Consider the following 20,144-nt stretch of genomic DNA (forward strand, 5'->3'; position numbering starts at 1 on the left):
CTTTCCCAGAAGATCTTGAATATTTGGGGTATTTGTACAAAGGTGCTGGCCATGTTAGAAACACTAGAGGGCGCCAAATAGCCATTGCAGCTCTGGGTGTGCAGCATTAATGGGAAATGCTCTATTTTAGCCGAATTTATTGCATTTTGGAACAAAAGAGCACATTATTTTATTCATTTTGCTTTAAATAGTGCCAACTTTGCTAACTAATTATATAATATTTTTGCATATATGTAATTCTTAAATTTCCCATATGCATTTGCAGAGGAGTTAAAGTTATATTTAGAATTTGTAAAGAGGAGTCAGCGTTTCCCCTTTGGTTGGTATGCAAAGTATTCACAAACTATTAAAGGCCCAGTAACGGCAAAAAATGCAAAGCTCTGGATTGCACCAGCGGCGTGTGAGCTCTGCTGTTTTCAGCCATCTTTTATCTCTTGTTTAAACAAAGCCCCACCCGGTCCATTGTATACACTGCAACTTTATACAATACAAGACCTGCCCTAAAAAGCCCTACCGGTAAAACTACAGTTATTTTCACAGGGATGACGTGTTTAACCCTCAAAGACTTCCAATTACACAGTCCAGCTGCTGCTGCTGGAAGCGGAAATTCTATTGTGTTGACAGAAAACCGGTTAAAGCCCACGCAGAAAGGGTTAAAATACACAAAGAGGGTTTATTCAAACTCAGACTTGCGAGTCCTGGGCAATACACTGCCCCCAGAAAAACAATGGTGGAGAACGCGCCCTGGGGGAAATAAGCCTGATAATTATTAACACTTTCCTGACTACAAGGAAAACTGTCAGGAAATTGTTTTAAGGAACGAGCACATTGAACAACGCCTTCTGGATTTTAACAGTGTGCCCATTCATTACATTCAATTCAACTCGACAGTTGGGCTCAGTTCTTTTCTGTTGGGTGTTAAAGAGTTCAGACGCAGCAGTCAACTTTAACACCCAATCCATTCGGTAAGCCTCTGAAAAAGAATGAGCTTTCCTTGAGAAAGGTTTCTAATTTTATTCCTAAGCAGAAGAACATCAGAGCAGCCTCTTTCTTTCTCCTGACAACTTCCTTGACTACTTGCTGGTCAGACTGGTGGGAAACTGACCAGCAGGTGGCGCTGTTGTAACAAAATTCATTCTTATTAACAGCACATGTATCCCTTAATATCTTGGATTTACAAAAAAAACAAAAAAAATGACTGTTAATTGCAAAAGTGCTTAGAATAGACCCCTCATCAATTTTACATTCACTTGTTTTAAATGTTTACTTTATCTTTTTCATGGTTAATTATGATTTTTTTATGCCTAACCTTATCAAGGCATGGGGTCAGTTGCAGCTGTGTCAGCCTGTGCTCCCTAACCCGAGTCCAAAAACATTTTTTATTTTTTTCCTGGGGCCACTGAGAGCAATTTCTAACTTGCAATAGTTATATAGGTGGGGAAATCCAAACTTTGTTGACAGTGGTGTAACTAAATGTTACTAGGCCTTACAGCAAGTTAGTTTTAGGGCCACCAACATATCCAGAGGTTTTCCTTACCAAAATATGTTGAAATTGCTCATTAATTATGACCTTAAGGGGCCTCCTATATCCCTGGGCTCCTGCAGCTGCGGCATCTGCTTCCTCTGTAGTTAAACTTCTGTTTTATGACTTGAATTGAATGAGAGAACAATGTATCTTGGGCCAATAAGCACATGACAAGATGGTACCTGTTTAATAGTAAAGTCGTTGATAAGATGATGGTTGTGCTCATTTAAGCTGCAGTGAAGGGTTACACAGTCGCTATGGAAGAGAAGGTCTTGCAGGGTGGTGACCCGCTGGAGGCCGAGCGCACGTTCCATGCCGTCGGAGAGGTAAGGGTCGTAGAAAAAAACGTTGAAACCAAAGGTTTTTGCTCGCAGCGCCACCGCTTGACCAACCCGCCCTGTAAAACAATCAAGCAGAACAGATTTTGTGGTTACAATAAGAAATTTTGGTGGTTTAAGCCAGCTGTTGACATGTATTTATTATTATTATTCTTAACATGTATTTATATAGCGCCAACATATTGCGTAGCACTGTAGGGCCTACGTTACTGGCAGAGAAATAAGAAAATGTAATTTTCAAATCCTTAGATTATTTTCTGCATTGTAAATTGACCAGTTCTCCGTTATATATGAATTCAAATGAAATAGTGCTTAGCCAGTGAAGTTGTTCCTTTTCCTATCTTTTATTAGTTTTCTGAAGAGATCAACCAATCACACAGCTTGGCAGGCCTTCAACCACCAACATGGAAGAAGGATGGTTATCACATTTGTCTAGTGCAGTGATCCCCAACCATTGGCTTGTGAGCAACATGATGCTCTCCAACCCCTTGGATGTTGCTCCCTGTGGCCTAAAGGCAGGTGCTTATTTTTTTATTTACTGGCTTGTGGGTAGGGTTGCTACCTGGCCGGTGGTGGTTGATGGTTGATCCCAATGTTATTAATACGGAAAAAAGATAAATATATAGGAAGGCCGGTATTTTTTTCCAGAAAAGGTGGCCAACCCAAGTTTTGGTTGCATAAAAAAACATGTGCACTACCGATATAAGCCTCCTGTAGGCTGACAGTCCATGTAAGTGCTACCAAATGTCCAAACACCGCACTTTTTTCATGCTTGCGTTGATCCCCAATTCCTTTTACATCTGAATGTTGCTCACAGGTAAAAAAGGTTTGGGACCCCTGGTCTAGTGCATAGGGCTAACATTAAAGTCTCCCAGAAAGTCTAAAAAATAAAAACCATACAGTGTTGCCTATAGTTTTGCCTTGAGTTTGCTGCTGTCTATTTTCTGTGCCAAACCGTTTGCTCAATAACCACCCTCTGTATGTGGGACCTCACAGGAGCATCTGCACTGACACAACCCATTCCAAGGTGACAGTTTGTTAGAACTTCCTATTCAGGCAGTTGCACCAGAAATAAAGAATCCTACTTTCCTTGTGTCTGGTAAAAAAACAGGGCAGAAACCAGAACCCTCAGGGCAAATTTATCAAGTGTTAAAGTGAAAATTCGATTTTCACATTTTTTTTGGTGAAGACTCTCAAATTTGAATTGCGAATTATCCAAACTCAATTCGAATTTCCAGATTAATCATACTCTGGCCCGTTTAGAACTCAAAGTCACTTTAAACCTGCGGAATTGTTGTATAATTCATCGGGAGAGGTCCAGGGATCAATTTGGTGATGTTTGCAGCCTTTTTATTTCGATTCGAGTTTTTCTAATTCGAATCGAATTAGATTTGAGTTTCAGGGTCGATTCAATTATTCCGAGCTGAGAATATTTGATTTTATTCATACATTTTGATTGGGTGAATTTCGAGTTTATGGGAGTTTTAAAAACAAAAAACCTCACATGAATTCGAAATTCGATCCTCGATAAATGTGCCTCCCCGTGTATGTATTCACCGTATTCCTTCCTATGCCAAGATGACAATCATATTAACTAAATAAATCAAAATCCCTGTACTTCCGACCTTTAGCTTTTGGCAGCTGCTTATAAAGAGGATATTGTACCTTCTACCCTAAAACGTGAATGGAGTAATGGGATTAGTTATGGTTTAAATGAATAAATAACAAGGGGCTCGTGAAATCCGTTTATGATTGTGAAATAGATTCTCTCTCCTTATGTACAATGTATAGCAGCCGAAATACAGGAACAATATCCTGATGCGTTTCACTACCAGCCGCTCCCAATAGCCTCTCACAGCCCCTGTCGTTTGATTTCTAGGAAATATCTCTCCCTGGAAAGGTCTAGGGAGCGGCTTTACTGTTCCTCAAAGCAAATCCCGCTGCCTAATCTCACTGTGTAATTTACTACTGGGAAGAGAATAAACACTCCCATTATTCATGCAATTTATGCTTAACCTGATATGGCCTTTTTACAGCAAATAATGGGGGGTGCACCAGCCAAAATGATTCCTGGAAATGAAGGAAATGAATTCTACGTGTTGGCTTGTATGAACTGGCTGCCACCTGGACAGCATTTTGTCAGCACAGTTGGTAGAAACAATTATTAATAGAGAAGAAGAATAATGTACAGTACAGGTATGGGATTCATTACCTGCATACCCATTATCCAGAAAACTCAGAATTACGGATAGGCCACTTCCCATAGACTCCATTTCATCCAAATAACCCAAATTTAAAAAAATGATTTCCTTTTACTCTGTAATAATAAAACAGTCGCTTGTACTTGATCCCAACTAAGATATAATTAATCCTTATTGGAAGGAAACCCAGCCTATTGGGTTTATTTAATGCTTACATGATTTTCTAGTAGACTTAAAGGTATGAAGATCCAAATTAAAGAAAGCTCCGTTATCTGGAAAACCCCATGTCCTGAGCATTCTGGATAACAGGTCCCATACCTGTATATAGATAAAACAATATTTATCTTAGAAAAATCAATCCTAATAGGGAATGTAATATTTGCGGCTCTTGTTGTATGCACTGTAAAGGCGGCCATACACAGAGAGATCCACTCGTTTGGCAATGTCGCCTAATGAGCGGATCGCTCCCCGATATGCCCACATTGCCACAATCTGATCAGAATAGAGGCAATACAGGTGGTCAGATCGTTGGACCACATCAACGAACAGATGCGGCCGCAATCCGATATCGATCGAGGACGCCCATTGGATGGCTCCAAACACAGGCCAATAAGCTGCCGACTTGGTCTGTCACCGATCCGGTTTTCTGGCACATGGAACAGTTCACAAGTGAAGTTGCATCGCTTGATGGGAAGTTGCCACAGGTAAAGCCTCTCTGTCTATGTTTTGGTGGGTGCTTTTGAAACCCTTTAGCAGCCTGAATCAAAGTGGCCTTTAGGGCCTTCTAAAAAGACCTGTCCTTCAGCAAGTTGGCTAGTTCCTCTAGACCAGTGGTCCCCAAACAGTAGCTCCTGAGCAACATGTTGCAGTCCAACCCCTTGGATGTTGCTCCCAGTGGCCTCAAAGCAGGAGCTTATTTTTGAATTCCAGGCAAGTTTTGGTTGTATAAAAAGCAGGCTTGCTGCCAAACAGAGCTTCAATGTAGGTTGACAATCCACATAGGGCCAATCACAGCACTTATTTGGCACAGCAAGACCATTTTTCATGCTAGTGTTGCTCCTCAACTCCCTTTACTACCGAATGTTGCTCAAGGGATCAAAAAGTTAGGGACCCCTGCTCTAGACCAGTGTTTCCCAGACTGTCGGCCTGCAATGGCCGGGGTGGAGGTTCAGCCTGAAGGTTAGACAATTAGTGGAGAGAATTCTTATTTTTTTTCTATAAGATCCACTTGAAGGTCAATAAGGGTGAGAAATAAATTATCTGCACTCAGATAATATTGGAACTGCGGCTAAACATGCTGCTACACCAATGCTCACCTTATCTGTAGACATGCTAAGAGCTAAAGGAGCCCTGATCAAAGATCAGACTTCTATGCGGGGGTGTGGTTTTGAACTAAGCCTGACAATCACTGCCCTAGACCAGGAGTTCCCAACCGTTTTCATCTATGAGCAACATTCAGATGTAAAAAGAGTTGGGGAGCAACACACGCATGAAAAATGTTCCTGGGTGGTGCCAAATAAGGGCTGTGATTGGCTATTGGTAGCCCCTATGTGGACTGGCAGCCTACAAGAGTCTCTGTTTGGCAGTACATCTGGTTTTTATGCAACCAAATCTTGCCTGGAATTCAAAATAGAATTTAGATATCAATATATCATTTTTGTCTACAGAGAATGCCCTGACCAAGTCAAACAATGACAGGTATTTAATAAGGTACCCTGTAGTCATCAAATCAGAATGTGAGCCAAATAAATAAGGCCCTACTTGGCTGTAAAAAATGTTCAAACAAACTGATATCTATATGGAACAGTTTGAGGGTAAAGTTGAGGGTTAAATATCCACAATTACACCTTTAGTCCGGAGCCATAGCAGCCACAAAAAAACCCCAATTCACTATAAATAAAGATACATATCCATAAAGTGCAGTTTTCATTTACTCTGACAAGGGACTGTTAAGCCTGGTGCCATCTTCTCAGAAGGAAAACAAACTGCTAAGTGGGTTTTTGGCACACAGCGGGGTTGTGCTCGGATGCAGTGCTGTCTCAGATAAAACCAATACATTTATCAGTATTATGTTGGGTGTAAACTGAACTCTCTCACACGGGGACGGTACTTATTCAATTACACACAAGTTCAACAGTGATTTATGTCAAAAGGACAAGGCCAAACCCAGGCACTCTTGCTTAGATCCAGAGTTCCCTCTAGGCCACAGATGGGCTTTAGTGTAGTACATGGGTGGTGGGGGCAGCAATCCTAATCCTAATAGTGATATATTGGTGCATACTGGTCTATCTCTTGTGCTGTCAACATAGGGATGAGTATTTAGAACTTACCCAGTCCTATAATGCCTAAAGTTTCCCCGCGGATACGAGCTGCCCCAGAGGCCACCTCTCTTATCTGCTCTACGCTCTGCACCCTAGTTCCTTCTCGTAATGCTTGATGCAGCCACGTTGTTCTTCTGTATAAATTTAATATGTGGCACAAAGTCGAATCCGCTGTCTCCTCCACAGAGGCTGCTGGCACATTACATACTGCAATACCTGAAACACACAATATAAATATGAATACAATGACAATTTTGTCCTAAGGACAGATTTTTATTACTAAATATGTTGATTTTTGTTAACCATTAAAAAAAATGAAAGACTGTGAATATACCAGACAGAGAGGTACTGATGCTACCTGGCTATCTGGTCATGGAGGCTAGCGAGATCCAGAAGGCAACTTTGCATAGTTTCCCACCAGTCAGACAGAACTACATAAGGAGTCTTTGTCAACATATAGCCCTGACCTTACTCATGTAGGATGATCATTTTTAATTCTAGGGACTTTCAACTGTGGAAAATGGACATTTTCATGTTTATGTTGCCTTTTATTCATACCTAGATCTCCGGCAGACTTGATATCTATGTTGTCAAACCCACTTCCGATTCGGACAATTATTCGAAGAGCTTTGAACTTCTCCAGATCTTCCCTGGTTAATGTGATTGTATGATACATCAGGGCCCCCACCGCTTCATTTAGTACCTGCAAAAGAGATGAAACATTTTGGATTGAGGAGGTTTTCCTTGCACAATCTAATTAGAATACCTAATGGATAAGCTGTATACGTGTGAATGTCTTGAGGATGCCGTATGGGTGAATTTTCTTGCAAGACATTTATCATATGAAGGAGGTCTACCTTGATGCAACTCTATGGGTCTATGGGATTACAGGTGGAGGTATAGTTGCCTGGCAAACAACCCATTCTTTTTAACCTATGTCCCCGTCCTTTTCAAAATCAGCATACTGAAACAAAGCATACAGAGGGTTCCCCCTTATCTGGCCTTGTGGTTTAAGGAATTCCCCGGAAAACTAAAACCAATAAAATCAGCTCCAAAGGCAGGATTTTGCTGGATTTGGAAGTGAGTTGAGAACTGTGTCCACCCCCTTGTGAGCCAGAAATGAAAGACAGAGGAAGGTGAGAAAACAAGTTTAAAACTCAATAGCAGTACAATAGATTTTAGCACAGGGCTTCCAAATCAGACAAAGATCAACTATTATGAGGACCAGGGCACTATCTACAACATTGATCCCCAATCAGTGGCTCGTGAGCAACATGTTGCTCACCAACCCCTTTGGTAGTTGCTCCCAGTTGCCCAAAGCAGGTGATTATTTTTGAACTCTTGGCTTGGAGACAAGTTTTAGTTGCATAAAGCCAGATGTACTGTCAAACAGAACCTCTTATAGGCTGCTAGTCCACATAGGAGCTACTAAATAGCCAATCACAGCCCTTATTTTGAACCTCCAGGGACGTTCTTCATGCTTGTGTTGCTCCCCAACTCTTTTTACAAATGAATGTGGCTCATGGGTAAAAAAGGTTGGGGACTCTTGATCTCCAGGGAGTTTGTATGTTTTCTCTGTGTCTACATGGGTTTCCTTTGGGCACTACCGTTTCTGCCCATAATCACAATACAATACATACACGCTGGTTCATTGGCTTCTGGTAAATTGTCCCTATTGTGTGTAATTGTTATAGGAACCTCAGATTGAAAACTCCACTGGAACAGGGCCTGTATCTAAATAATAGGAAATAACACAGCACATTTGATTTAAGAATAACTGATGAAAGCGATCAAACTCATCAAGATGAAAAAAAAAACCCCACCAACTTTTGGAGAGTTAGTACAACAAAGGAAGGTAGAAAATACAAAAAAAATGTAAATTCAAGAACAATTCACGGACTCCTAAATATAAAGAGAAAGTAAATGAAATTCTGCTACCACAAAATGTCTTAAAATTTTTTGAGGTATTATTGGAATCTGACAGACCGCAATCTTACCCCCCCCCCCCCAGACAGACCCTGGACAAACGTTCCAAAACCATCAAATCACAGCCAAGAATTCTTTATGTTGCTGAAGGCGTCTCTCCTCTGTTCTCATGGATAGCCTGTTAAGACGTTCTTGTGAGAAGATTCCTTTATACTGAACTCTAACACTTGTTAAGTGCAGCTATGTCTCCCATATCCCATGTTCTTAATCTGCCTGGGACAGACGTCTCTCTAGCCCGTCTATTTAACCGGGCTATAAATGGACCTGCTATACCTACTTTCTTAGGGCACAGAGTTTCCTACTTAATGCTCCAGGCTACCCAGCACATCCACCCCCTGGGAACAGGTGCCATCCAAAGAGATCCAGCTGCATGCTTCTTACTTGTGACAATTTTTCAGAAAAAGTCTTGGATTTGGCAGAACCCTGGATTTGGTGTATCCCCACTTTTCTGAGACTTACTCGCCAGAACACATAGGGATAGCTTTGCTTGAAGCAACAGTGTAACTAATAAAAATAATTGTATGTTAAGTTCTTTCACCTTGGTGCTACTTGCCCTTTGGAAACCCAATATGCCCAGTGAGTTCTCATCCATTCTGTCCCTGAGGGGTATAAAGAGATGTTCATTTAGGGGCTAAGAGCACATTTAAGCTTGGAAAGTTTCTTCATGACAGTAAAGAGACACAGCAGCCTTGAAGGCTCATAAAGCAACGGTAAATCAGTGGGGAACCTTGTGTTATGTAACATGCGGAATTTCACTTTCCAAGAGCCAAGCTGATCATGCCAGAATCCAATGATCCTCTCGTTCTGCGCCACCCGCTGCCCTGAATTCCAGCACTGACTGGGTGTAAATGGCTACAAGATGATGACATGTTGTTATTTGCCAACAAGCGTCATATACAATGGGCTCCTGTAGGATATTATTAGCACCACTGTGATTTCCCATTATCCTCACATGCTCTGTGATCTGTAGTGAAAGGATGAAATCTGACTTTGTTCCTCGTAGCATTAAATACAGCGAGGCAGTGAAAATGCACATTAGGATTCCTACACACACATGGATAATGCATGGGAGATGAATATGTCTTCAGTAAACCATGTCAAGTGAAAGTGGTTGTGGGGGGCGGAATCTAATCTTGATTTGATATCAGAGCTGTGGATGTTTGACGATACACAGTCCGGAAGCCATTTGAAAGGGCAATTATTTTCAAGCACAACTGGACTTAGAACTTCTCACTGTGAAATTGTTTGTTAATCCCCATCTATATCAATGCAGGGGCAGAATGCATCCTCACAATAATCTTAAGGTAGACAAATTGAAGAAATTAACCTTCTTTCATAAAATTTCCTTACCTTACACCGCCCCCCTATTCTTCATCTCACCTTTCCTATGCACGCTCCCTCTTTTTTGTAAGTAACCCCCAAAATATCTCATTGTGTAACTTGGTATAAAAGGCTCATACAGGCAGCAGTTTGGATAAGGGCCTAGAAACAACATCATGAACGTATCCAATAAACTCAGTTATTATTGAGATCATGACATTAACCTGTCGGCCCTGTAGGTGGCAGTTTGGACAGCTTGCCCATAATAATAAAAAGCTATTGGTCAATTTGTTGACGTCAATGAAAAGAGTGTTGTAACACCTGAACAAATCCTACCATGGGTGCCAAAATGAAACACAACTACACAAAGCTAATGTGGACAATTTCAGCCAAAGTGACCCAAAATAACCCATGTGTGATTACAACATGATTTGACATTCCCAACTTTAGGTCCTTGTTCAGTTGTGTGGCCGTTTATTCTGCCTTTGGGTGGAACAGCCAAATCCTGGCTGTGGATAGAACAACTCTCCTAGAGCATCAGATGGCTGTATCAGTCAGTTTGAAGGTTCTTTCCAAATTCACAACTGTCAGTTAAGTCCCTAATGAATATACACAAATGAACCAGTCAAGTTTGAAAATCAAGTTGGGAGATGATCACGTGTGAATGTGTGTGGAGATCAGCCAAGCGGACATAAAATGCCCTGGTGATTCCTGTCTTCATCCAATATGGTCGTACAACCGACTATAAATCTTGCTTTTTGGCAATGAAGCTGGCTCTGGCCTAGAATGTGCAACAGTAGCCTGATTCATTTTGGGCAGTATGATATTCAGGTTTAGCCTTGGGAGGGATGCAATACTTAAACAATCCAATAATGTGTGTAACTTTGCCTTTTATCTTAATTAAAAAAGCACAATTGGTTTCCCAAACTGGCCTTAAACAATTCCTGTGCCTCTGCCTTTTAATGATCATTGGAGCCCGGAGATCTCTTTCCGTCTTTGTTTAAATGAAATAGCACTTAATTAAAAAAATGCTCATCTGCCGCTGACTGCTCCCTGCGAGCCCTTTGGACACACTGTATAACAAATTGTCATCATTTCATCTTGGATTACAATAAAATACAATCTGCACAAAGCAGACAATGCCTCCAGGGTGCAAGCCGTGGCCTGACAGAGAACCTAGAATGTTCCATGACTGACGATTGGTATAAAGAAACACTAAAAATGGGAAAGCGGGCAGAACATTTCCCAGCTAGGAAGAACGTCTCTTATTCAAATAAGTGCTTAATTAAAGCCATAAAGCAGAGGATAGATGCCCATCATTCTCTAAGTTTCTTTTGGCTGGAGTCTTTGTGTTTTACGTTGGGCATTATGCAGCAAAGCAAGAATATTCTATTGTAGGCGCCTTAATTCTGCCTCCCTTTCTCTGTTTAATTAACAGTTTTAGCATGTTTCTACATATGCAAGGACAAACGCTCCCGTTCCAGTAGGGGTACGTTTCATTCTAATCCGGGGGCCTCTACAGACATTCATTTTGGTTCGGCTTCACACTGAGCTTAAGGAAGGCAGCAGAATTGGCCTGACTAGAGGGGAGAATCAATGCAATTATATTTACAGGCTTTCACGCGTCTCGGCACCTCTAGATACATTATGTTTCCCACTCCTGCCAAATTAATGGATCTCTTTTGAAAGCAGACGTGCAGTAACATGTCCTGGCCCGGCTCCAAGCAGCAAGGTCTTCCAAAATTAAACCCATTGGAGACAGGCTGACATTCACTGCCCTGATGGGAAAGCAGCAGGTACTGTGTATTGAGGTTGAAGCCATTTTCTTGCTCACTTCACCGAGGCTACCCCCTGATATAAAAATAGAAGTCCTTTTCTTTATTCAGCTTTCTGTGCAGAAAGCTTTCTAATGGCACAAGGACATGAATACACAGTAATCTGCAATCAGCTGCTTCGACCACCACCAAGGACAGAATTTTTCTGCAAGTACCAGTCGTGGTCCTGTCGGCTTCTACAGTTCGTCCACCAATCTCAACGTGGCTTGTTTAAAAGCTTCCTTACAATGAAGGTTATATTTTACTTTAATTCTACTAAAGCACAGCAATGTGGAAAAGAAAACCAACAAAAATTGTACATGTTGATCTGCTTAAAGGGATACTGTCATGGGAAAAAAAATTTTTTCAAAATGAATCAGTTAATAGTGCTGCTCCAGCAGAATTCTGCACTGAAATCCGTTTCTCAAAAGAGCAAACAGATTTTTTTATATTCAGTTTTGAAATCTGACATGGGGCTTGACATATTGTCAATTTCCCAGCTGCCCCAAGTCATCTGACTTGTACTCTGATAAACTTCAATCACTCTTTACTGCTGTACTGCAAGTTGGATTGATATCACCCCCCTCCCTTTTCCCCCCCAACAGCCAAAAACAATGGGAAGGTAACCAGATAGCAGCTCCCTAACACAAGATAACAGCTGCCTGGTAGATCTAAGAACAGCGCTCAATAGTAAAAACCCATGTCTCACTGAGAAACATTCAGTTACATTGAGAAGGAAAAACAGCAGCCTGCCAGAAAGCATTTCTCTCCTAAAGTGCAGGCACAAGTCACATGACCAGGGGCAGCTGGGAAATTGACAAAATATCTAGCCCCATGTCAGATTTCAAAATTGAATATAAAAAAATCTGATTTTTCCGATGACAGTATCCCTTTAAGAGGTGTACTTATCTTATTTTAAGCCTTTTCCTCTTATCTACTCTATATATTTGCATCACAAGATGTACGGCTTCTGGCAGCGGAGGACTGGCTTCATTATGACTTGCATACTCACTGTTGGCTACAAAATGAGTCTCCCTCATTGACAGACACAATGGCTTATATGAACCAGCTTAGTTCGCAGGAAGCTTTATTAGTAAAAACTAAAGGAAATAATTCCAAAGAATCATTTAGACTTACAGGTATATGGTCTACTTATGTGACTCCAATACCAGAAATCAAATATCTCAGTTTCTTCAATTGTAAAATGTTCATAGGGGGGGTTATCTGACATTCCCAAGACAATGGGCTTTTTCTTTCTTCTTTTTCTTTTAAGAATGTCTATGCGTCCACTGGCTTATTTAGTGATAATTAGTTCTCGTTAGTTTCTATTTTATTTTACATATTACTTCATTGTAAGTTATACATTGTGTATAATATGTCATTGTATTAATCTTCTAATTCTGCATACTATTTGTTATCATATTGATTTTTATGGTTTATTGTAAAAACCAAATAAAATATTTCAAATCACAAGCAGGTAATAATGCTAATGTAAGACATTTTAGTAGGTTCATGTAGACTAGTAAGTGATGAAGAGGACTGGGTTAAATCTGCTGGTGGGAAATAGCATTGGGATGGGTGTGGATTGGGTTAAAGCTGAAAAGACTGGGTTAATGCCAAATTCTAGGTGGCAAGATGACATTGAGAGGAGGAAGGGGGAAATAACGAGTATTAGTTGTTAGTATTAGGGGTGGGCTGAAGGGTAGTGGTGTAGAAAAGAACTGGATGAAATAAGATTTAATATTGACATTAAGAGGGAAAAGTTAGTGCACTATGAATGGCAACATTGACTCTTGCGAGTAAAAAAACTTTAAACAATGAACCTTTTTATAGGCACAAAAGTTGGGGAATTTGACTCCCAGCAGCACTCTTCGCTCCACAATCTGGCAGCACACAATGATTACACCGAGAGTGGTCCTGATACAAGAGGAGACACATTTTGCTCCACAATCTGGCAGCACACAACGATTACACCGAGAATGGTCCTGATACAAGAGGAGACACATCTTGCTCCACAGTCTGGCAGCACACAATGATTACACCGAGAGTGGTCCTGATACAACAGGAGACATATTTTGCTCCACAATCTGGCAGCACACAACGGTTACACCGAGAGTGGTCCTGATACAAGAGGAGACACATTTTGCTCCACAATCTGGCAGCACACAACGATTACACTGAGAATGGTCCTGATACAAGAGGAGACACATCTCTGGCTGGAGTTCCAGGAGGAAAAAACATAATGCCAATCGGCTTTGCAACTACTGATGTTTCCCATAAGTCCGGACAGGAGAGCTTTGTGCCTCCATCTGCTGCTGAACTACAGATGCCCTCGACCTTTAGTTGTCCATGGCTGACACCACCATCAATCAATCCTCTGAGGACAATGGAAATGCAGTTTAACCAAGGTGACCAGTGCTTTAAATCTACTTCCAGCTTATCTATTGTCTCACTTGGCCAAGGTTTTAGTTAGAACTAAAAAGCCAACCTGCAGTTTATCTTTACATATTTCCCACTGCTCTCAGTTTCTTTTCCAAATAAACACTTTTAACTGCCATTCCTGGCTACAGACGTCTAAAGATGGTCATCTACTGTCCAGTTCCTCTGCTATCTCCTCATGTAGTCCATGAGATATATCAGCGGATCGTAGGTATACTGGGGGAGAGGACCTCAGACTAGATATTCTCTCTCTCCAGGTTACAATAGAACTGCACAACCAATTGTTTTCACTGCTTCCCCATGTATTCCCATATGTAACCAGAATGCTAATCAAAACATATCCTGGTACACTGAGGCTCAAGCTGCCCCATAGCCCAACTGTAAAAAAAAAAAAAAAAACACCCATTCTATATAGAGTTTCAAAGTGGACAGTACAGTTATTACATGGGCTGTCCCGTTGAAAAGTTCCTGTCTGGGTTTCAGAGTTCTGAAACAAACTACTGCCGACATAAATCTCCTCTAATGTCACCCACTAGTGATGGGCGAATCTCTCCCGTTTCACTTTCGCCAAAAAATTCGCAAAATTCGCGAAAAATCGTGAAATCAGAGAGTTTACGGAAAAATCGTCAAATTTTAAAGTTTTCACGAAAAAAATCAAGCAATTCGAACGTTTTCACAAAAAAATCAAGCAATTTGAAAGTTTTCACTATAAAATCACCCACCAATCCCAAAGCCACAGAGAAGAGGAAAGCTGGTCTATAGCAGGCTGCATATTAAGGCATATAAGCGAAAAACGTACGAATTACTATAGAATTCATATTTGTCATACTTTTCAAGATTTATTATACCCCGAGGATGGAAAAATCTGAAAATCCGGCATCGCAGTCCCACCGATGTTGTATATAAGTCAATGGGAGAGGTCCCTATCCTATATGGAATTTTCTGTGGGCTATGCTGAAATTAACCCAAAAATTAATATTTTATTATTTTTATTATTTTAAAATTTATTTATTTTAGAAAAAAAATATTTTTTCAAGAGAAAAAAATCTGGGTTTTCAGTAAAAAATTTTTGCTAAATTTTTTCATGGTTTTCCCCGATCCGTTTAAAATGTGATTTTTTTAATAATAAATAAGGTCCAATCGTGGATTTTAGTTTAGTCAGACTTTTTTTTTAAAAAACAGTCAGATAAATTTGGACTTTGATAAATAAGACTTCTTCTACTTATTTCAAATAATGCAGAAATGGCGGATGCCTCCCATTATTGAATATCCAAGGGAAAAAAAATCAGGGTTTTCAGGAAAAACCTTTTGCTAAATTTTTTCGTGGTTGTCCCCAATCTGTTTATAACGTGATTTTTTTAATAACAAATAAGGTCCAATTGTGGATTTTATTTTAGTCAGACTTTTTTTTAATAAAACAGTCAGATAAATGTGGACTTTGATAAATAAGACTTCTCCTACTTATTTCAAATAATGCAGAAATGGCGGATGCCTCCCATTATTGATGTAAATCAGAACTGCATGTTCCCGCTACTCATTTGTAGTTGTTTGGCAGAAAACTCAATTTTGGCTGAGCAACAAGAAGAAAAAGAGGCCAACAGACAAAAACACAAGCAGAAAAGCGACTAGAATAATTTCAAAATTAAAGAAATTGCTGTTGTGGGGGACAACAATTTGTTTTCCGAAGTCGCCCGAAGTTTCCTCGTGAGGCAACATTCATTCTAGCCGGCGGGAAGGCAGTTTGAGGAGATTAGTTGCCCCCAAAGAAGAGGAGATTTTTTTCGCCAGGCAACTAATCTCCCTGAATCTGCTCATGTGTCTCTGCCCTTACGAGGCCCAAGCAACTGCCAGTCCTACAAATACAGAGTTTTTACAGAATCACAAGTCGATTTTTACTTTTTTAGTCAAACTGAAACATCCGAGGCCTCGGCTTTCCAGCGAATTAATCGACACAGCGGAAAGCCCCAGTTATCTGGTAATTATCTAATTAACGCTCAATCTCAATACAAAAATACCACAGTCAGTACCTTGTCTTCCCACCTCTCTGTATTTAAGATGTTTATCACAGATTTCTACACGGCAGAGAACTGGCTACTTTTTCTAAAGGAATCCAAAAAGAAGTTGCAGAATCAGCTGTCACCCAAACATTGGTTGGAACCGGTTACGCACCTTGTTACTATTAGTGTTTTTTTATTAGAGGAAGACATTGTTTCACATTATTAAAGGGGATCACGGAATACTGGGGCAATTATTGTTCCTAAAAGCAAAAAGAAAGGTAAAGGAGAGAAAAGGCAAATAAAGGAGGCTGGCACAAGTCTGGACCCACGAAGTATTAAAGGCGGAGTCAGATTGTAAAAGGGTTAAAAAGGCTTACATTTTATTTTCCATAATTCATTTCTACCAAGGACACTTAGGGGCAGATTTATCAAAGGTCGAGGTGAATTTTCTAATGAAAAAAAATTTTCAAGCTATTTTTTTGTGTACTTCGACTAGGGAATAGTCCAAATTCGATATGAATTTGAAAAAAATGTGAAAATTCAAATATCGAAATATATTATGTACTGTCTCTTTAAAAATTCGACCGACTATTCGCCATCTAAAACCTGCCGAATTGCTGTTTTAGACTATGGGGGATCTCCTAAAACCTATTTGGAGTCAATTGGTGGAATTTTTTTTTGGAAATGCGCTATTCCTTCGATTTGTATGATTCGAATTCGGCCGAATACAGACCTATTCGACCAAAAAAAACCTTTGACTTTATTTCGGTTTTTGAATTCGAATTTCGACCCTTGATAAATATGCCCCTTAGTCATAGGCTGAACATTGAACAATAGATATAGGATATTTAAAAGAAACATAGCCAATGGGAAACAAGTAGGTGGGGCACATCAGGTAGCACTGCCTACTTGTTTCCCATTGGCTATTTTTCTTTTAAATATCCTGTATGTATTGTTCAATGGTCAGCCTATGACTAAGTGTCCTTGGTAGACATGAAAAGCGTCAGGCCTTGGTTCTTAATTGTGGAAAATAAAATGTAAGCCTTTTTAACACTTTTACAATCTGACTCCGGCTTTACTACATCGTGGGTCCAGGCTTGAGCCAACCTCTTTTGAAGTTTCCTGGTGTTTGATTCCCTTGCTGAAGATCTGGGGTGTTTGCCCCACCGTACACAGCGGTAAGCTCAAACAAACGCATCTAAATGTAGTATATACTGGTTACATAATTGTACAGTCCAAAGCAAATCAATCAAGAAGAAATAATGAAGGTTATGTAATGACCAAAGGGAATTATTTATTAAAATCTGTGATTGTTTTTTTCTACAAAATAGCGGGCAAGACCCAGAATCTCGGAAAGCTTCAAACAGACCCCGCTGCAGTGTTTGCCGCTTGCTGTGTTATTAAAAGGGGATTATAATGGTACAGAAGTGCTAAAGTGCCTATAAGGAACGGCAACCTAGGCACGGCTGAAACTGCAACCTAAAATAGGCCTTCCCAAGCCTTCCTTAGACAAAGGAATAACAAAAAGGACACCAGTCATGTAAACACTTCATTTACACAGGAACCTATAAATAAATATGGCCAGGCTGATACCTGGCTGGGAATTTGACAGGATTCAAAATCCCTATGGCCAAGTACAGCATTGGCCCTTTGTATTATTCGTTTGTCAGTCCACTTGCCAGACAAGCAATTCAACCCAAATTGGGGCCACCACATGGATGAACGCTCAGGTTTAGTTCTGAAACCCTATGTAAAATATTTGCTCAAATAAACAAAACAGTATTTAGAAGAACGGTGATCAGATCTGTAAACCAGATTGTGCATAATAACAAGAAAGCGAAGGGAAGTGGTTACATTTAATGTATGAACTCGCAGTAAGACTTATCTCTTTGAACAGGAAGTCAATTGATGATCATAACAGAAACAAAAAATTCTTCATATAAATATAGAAAAAATATTGTATATAAGGTGCTTCTTAGATCAAAGGGCAATTTGACATGCCATTTTTATAGAATTGATCTTATAGAAGTGGATGGCGGCCGGGGGGGAGGGGGTGTTTGAGCGTGATATAAGTGCCATGATATAAGTGCCATGATGTGATTACCATGATGTGAGTGCCATGATGTGAGTGCCATAATGTGAGTGCCATAATGTGAGTGCCATAATGTGAGTGCCATAATGTGAGTGCCATGATATAAGTACCATGATGTGAGTGCCATGATGTGAGTGCCATGATGTGAGTGCCATGATGTAAGTGCCATGATGTAAGTGCCATGATATAAGTACCATGATGTGAGTGCCATGATGTGAGTGCCATGATGTGAGTGCCATGATATGAGTGCCATGATGTGAGTGCCATGATGTGAGTGCCATGATGTGAGTGCCATGATGTGAGTGCCATGATGTGAGTGCTTCTGCAGTACAATTGCTTTTCATATTGGTTTCCAGTATGATTTACAGATACCGCGGAAAAATAACTGGTGCCGTGTTTCATTGAGAATTCTCAAAATGTCCTGCCAGCTTTTAGCCCCATGTTTGCCGCTTATAGGCAGGGGACGACGGCTAGTGTGTGGTTACCTTTTCATGGATTTCTTGTGTAGACTGTGCATCGCAGAAAGCCACAGTGGCCACGTCCTTCAGAATGGGCATCTCCACGGTGCAGTCTCTGCCGTCCAGCAGTGCTACTAAAGGGCGCGGGTGCATGGGCCCGTTCATAATTGGAGGTCGAATGCCTGGGACAAAAGAGAAAAGCAATCAAATAAAAATGCAATTAAACAAATCCCTAAATACAGTATGCAGTTAGCGTGGCATTTATGAATTGGGGCAAAGGGGAGCCTAAATTAGATGCCCAACCTGCAACCCTCCAGCTGGACGACAATGGAAAACAGCTTGAGGGATCCAAGGAGCAACAACTAGACAATGTCTGACAATAATTAAGGAAAGCAACTGGTATTTTTACCCTGGATATTCTGGAACCTCATAGGGGGCAGTTGCTCTCTCTCTCAATAGGGGGCCACATCAATAAATGTACAGGGCAAGAACTAGTGTGAATAAACAATGGTGTGTGGCTCTGCTCCTTAAACAAAAATCATAAATTAAATAAACAGAGAGAAATAATATAGTGGCCCCATCCCAGGGAAACCCCCAGTCCAAGGGTTATTATGGGGCACATTTACTTAGTTCGAGTGAAGGAATAGAATAAAAAAAACTTTGAATTTCAAATTATTTTTTTGGCTACTTCGAACTAAAAATCGTTCGACTATTCGACCATTCGATGGTCGAAGTACTGTCTCTTTAAAAAAAACTTCGACCCCCTACTTCGCTAACCTAAAACCTACCGAACCTCAATGTTAGCCTAAGGGGAAGGTCCCCATAGGCTTTCTAAGCTTTTTTTGGTCGTAGAAAAATCGTTCGATCGATGGATTTAATCGTTCAATCGAACGATTTTTCGTTCGATCGTTCTAATTGCGGGATTTACCTTCGGCAGTCGAATATCGAGGGTTAACCCTCGATATTCGACCCTATGTAAATCTGCCCATAATTGTTTTAAGAAGTTTAAGAACAATTCAAATGGGAAGAGACTCACTAATGGTAAAGCAGAAGCCCAAGTAGTTGTAAAATTAAAAAAAATCTTTATTAGGACATGCATTAGCCCAGTGTTGGACTGGCCCACTCAGATACCAGGAAAACTCCCAGTAGGCCCAGGGGTCAGCGGGCCTCTTGCTTCTAACCATTTGGCCTATTTCATGGTCATTTCCTATTTCTTTATGGGAACAAAGAGGCTTAATAATGGAAGAATATAGTATAGTATGTAGAGAAACGAGACTAGGAGAATAAAGAGGTTGAGTGAGGAGAGGAGGTATAAAAGTTTGGAAAGTCGGCCCTCAGCCTAAGGTTTTCTGGTGGGCCCCTGGCATCCCAGTCAGACACTGCATTAGCCTAACGCGTTTTGTGCCTAAATGGGCACTTACTCTTAGGCTGTTGTCCATTGGCGCTGTGCCACGCTGGTCCCCACTGCTGGATAATACAATTCTATCTGCTAAATAAATGTAACTAGACTACAAGTGAATAGCCTGAGCTGCCATCCAGTAATATCAGTTTCATTAAAACATTTCAGGATCTGCCACCAAGGGTCCAGCCAGCTCTGGGTTTCCAGCACCAAAAAGTATTACTAGTTCTTCCCTTCACGTGTGTCATAAAAGC

The 20,144-nt window shown here is 40.6% G+C and overlaps 1 protein-coding gene across 1 annotated transcript in view; it reads right to left on the bottom strand.

Annotated features, from left to right (window-relative positions):
* The window catches only part of ctbp1.S (C-terminal binding protein 1 S homeolog), a gene marked incomplete at its 5' end in the record, with an annotated part of 36,019 nt that extends 17,340 nt beyond the window's left edge, over nt 1–18,679 (bottom strand). The window contains 4 exon segments of the mRNA NM_001094704.1: nt 1,708–1,922; nt 6,395–6,601; nt 6,944–7,088; nt 18,519–18,679. Coding sequence (NP_001088173.1) covers nt 1,708–1,922; nt 6,395–6,601; nt 6,944–7,088; nt 18,519–18,679 — 728 coding nt within the window.
* Nucleotides 18,680–20,144: the final 1,465 nt, after the last annotated feature.

Source organism: Xenopus laevis, chromosome 1S (genome assembly GCF_017654675.1).
Source record: "Xenopus laevis strain J_2021 chromosome 1S, Xenopus_laevis_v10.1, whole genome shotgun sequence".
NCBI lineage: Eukaryota > Metazoa > Chordata > Amphibia > Anura > Pipidae > Xenopus > Xenopus laevis.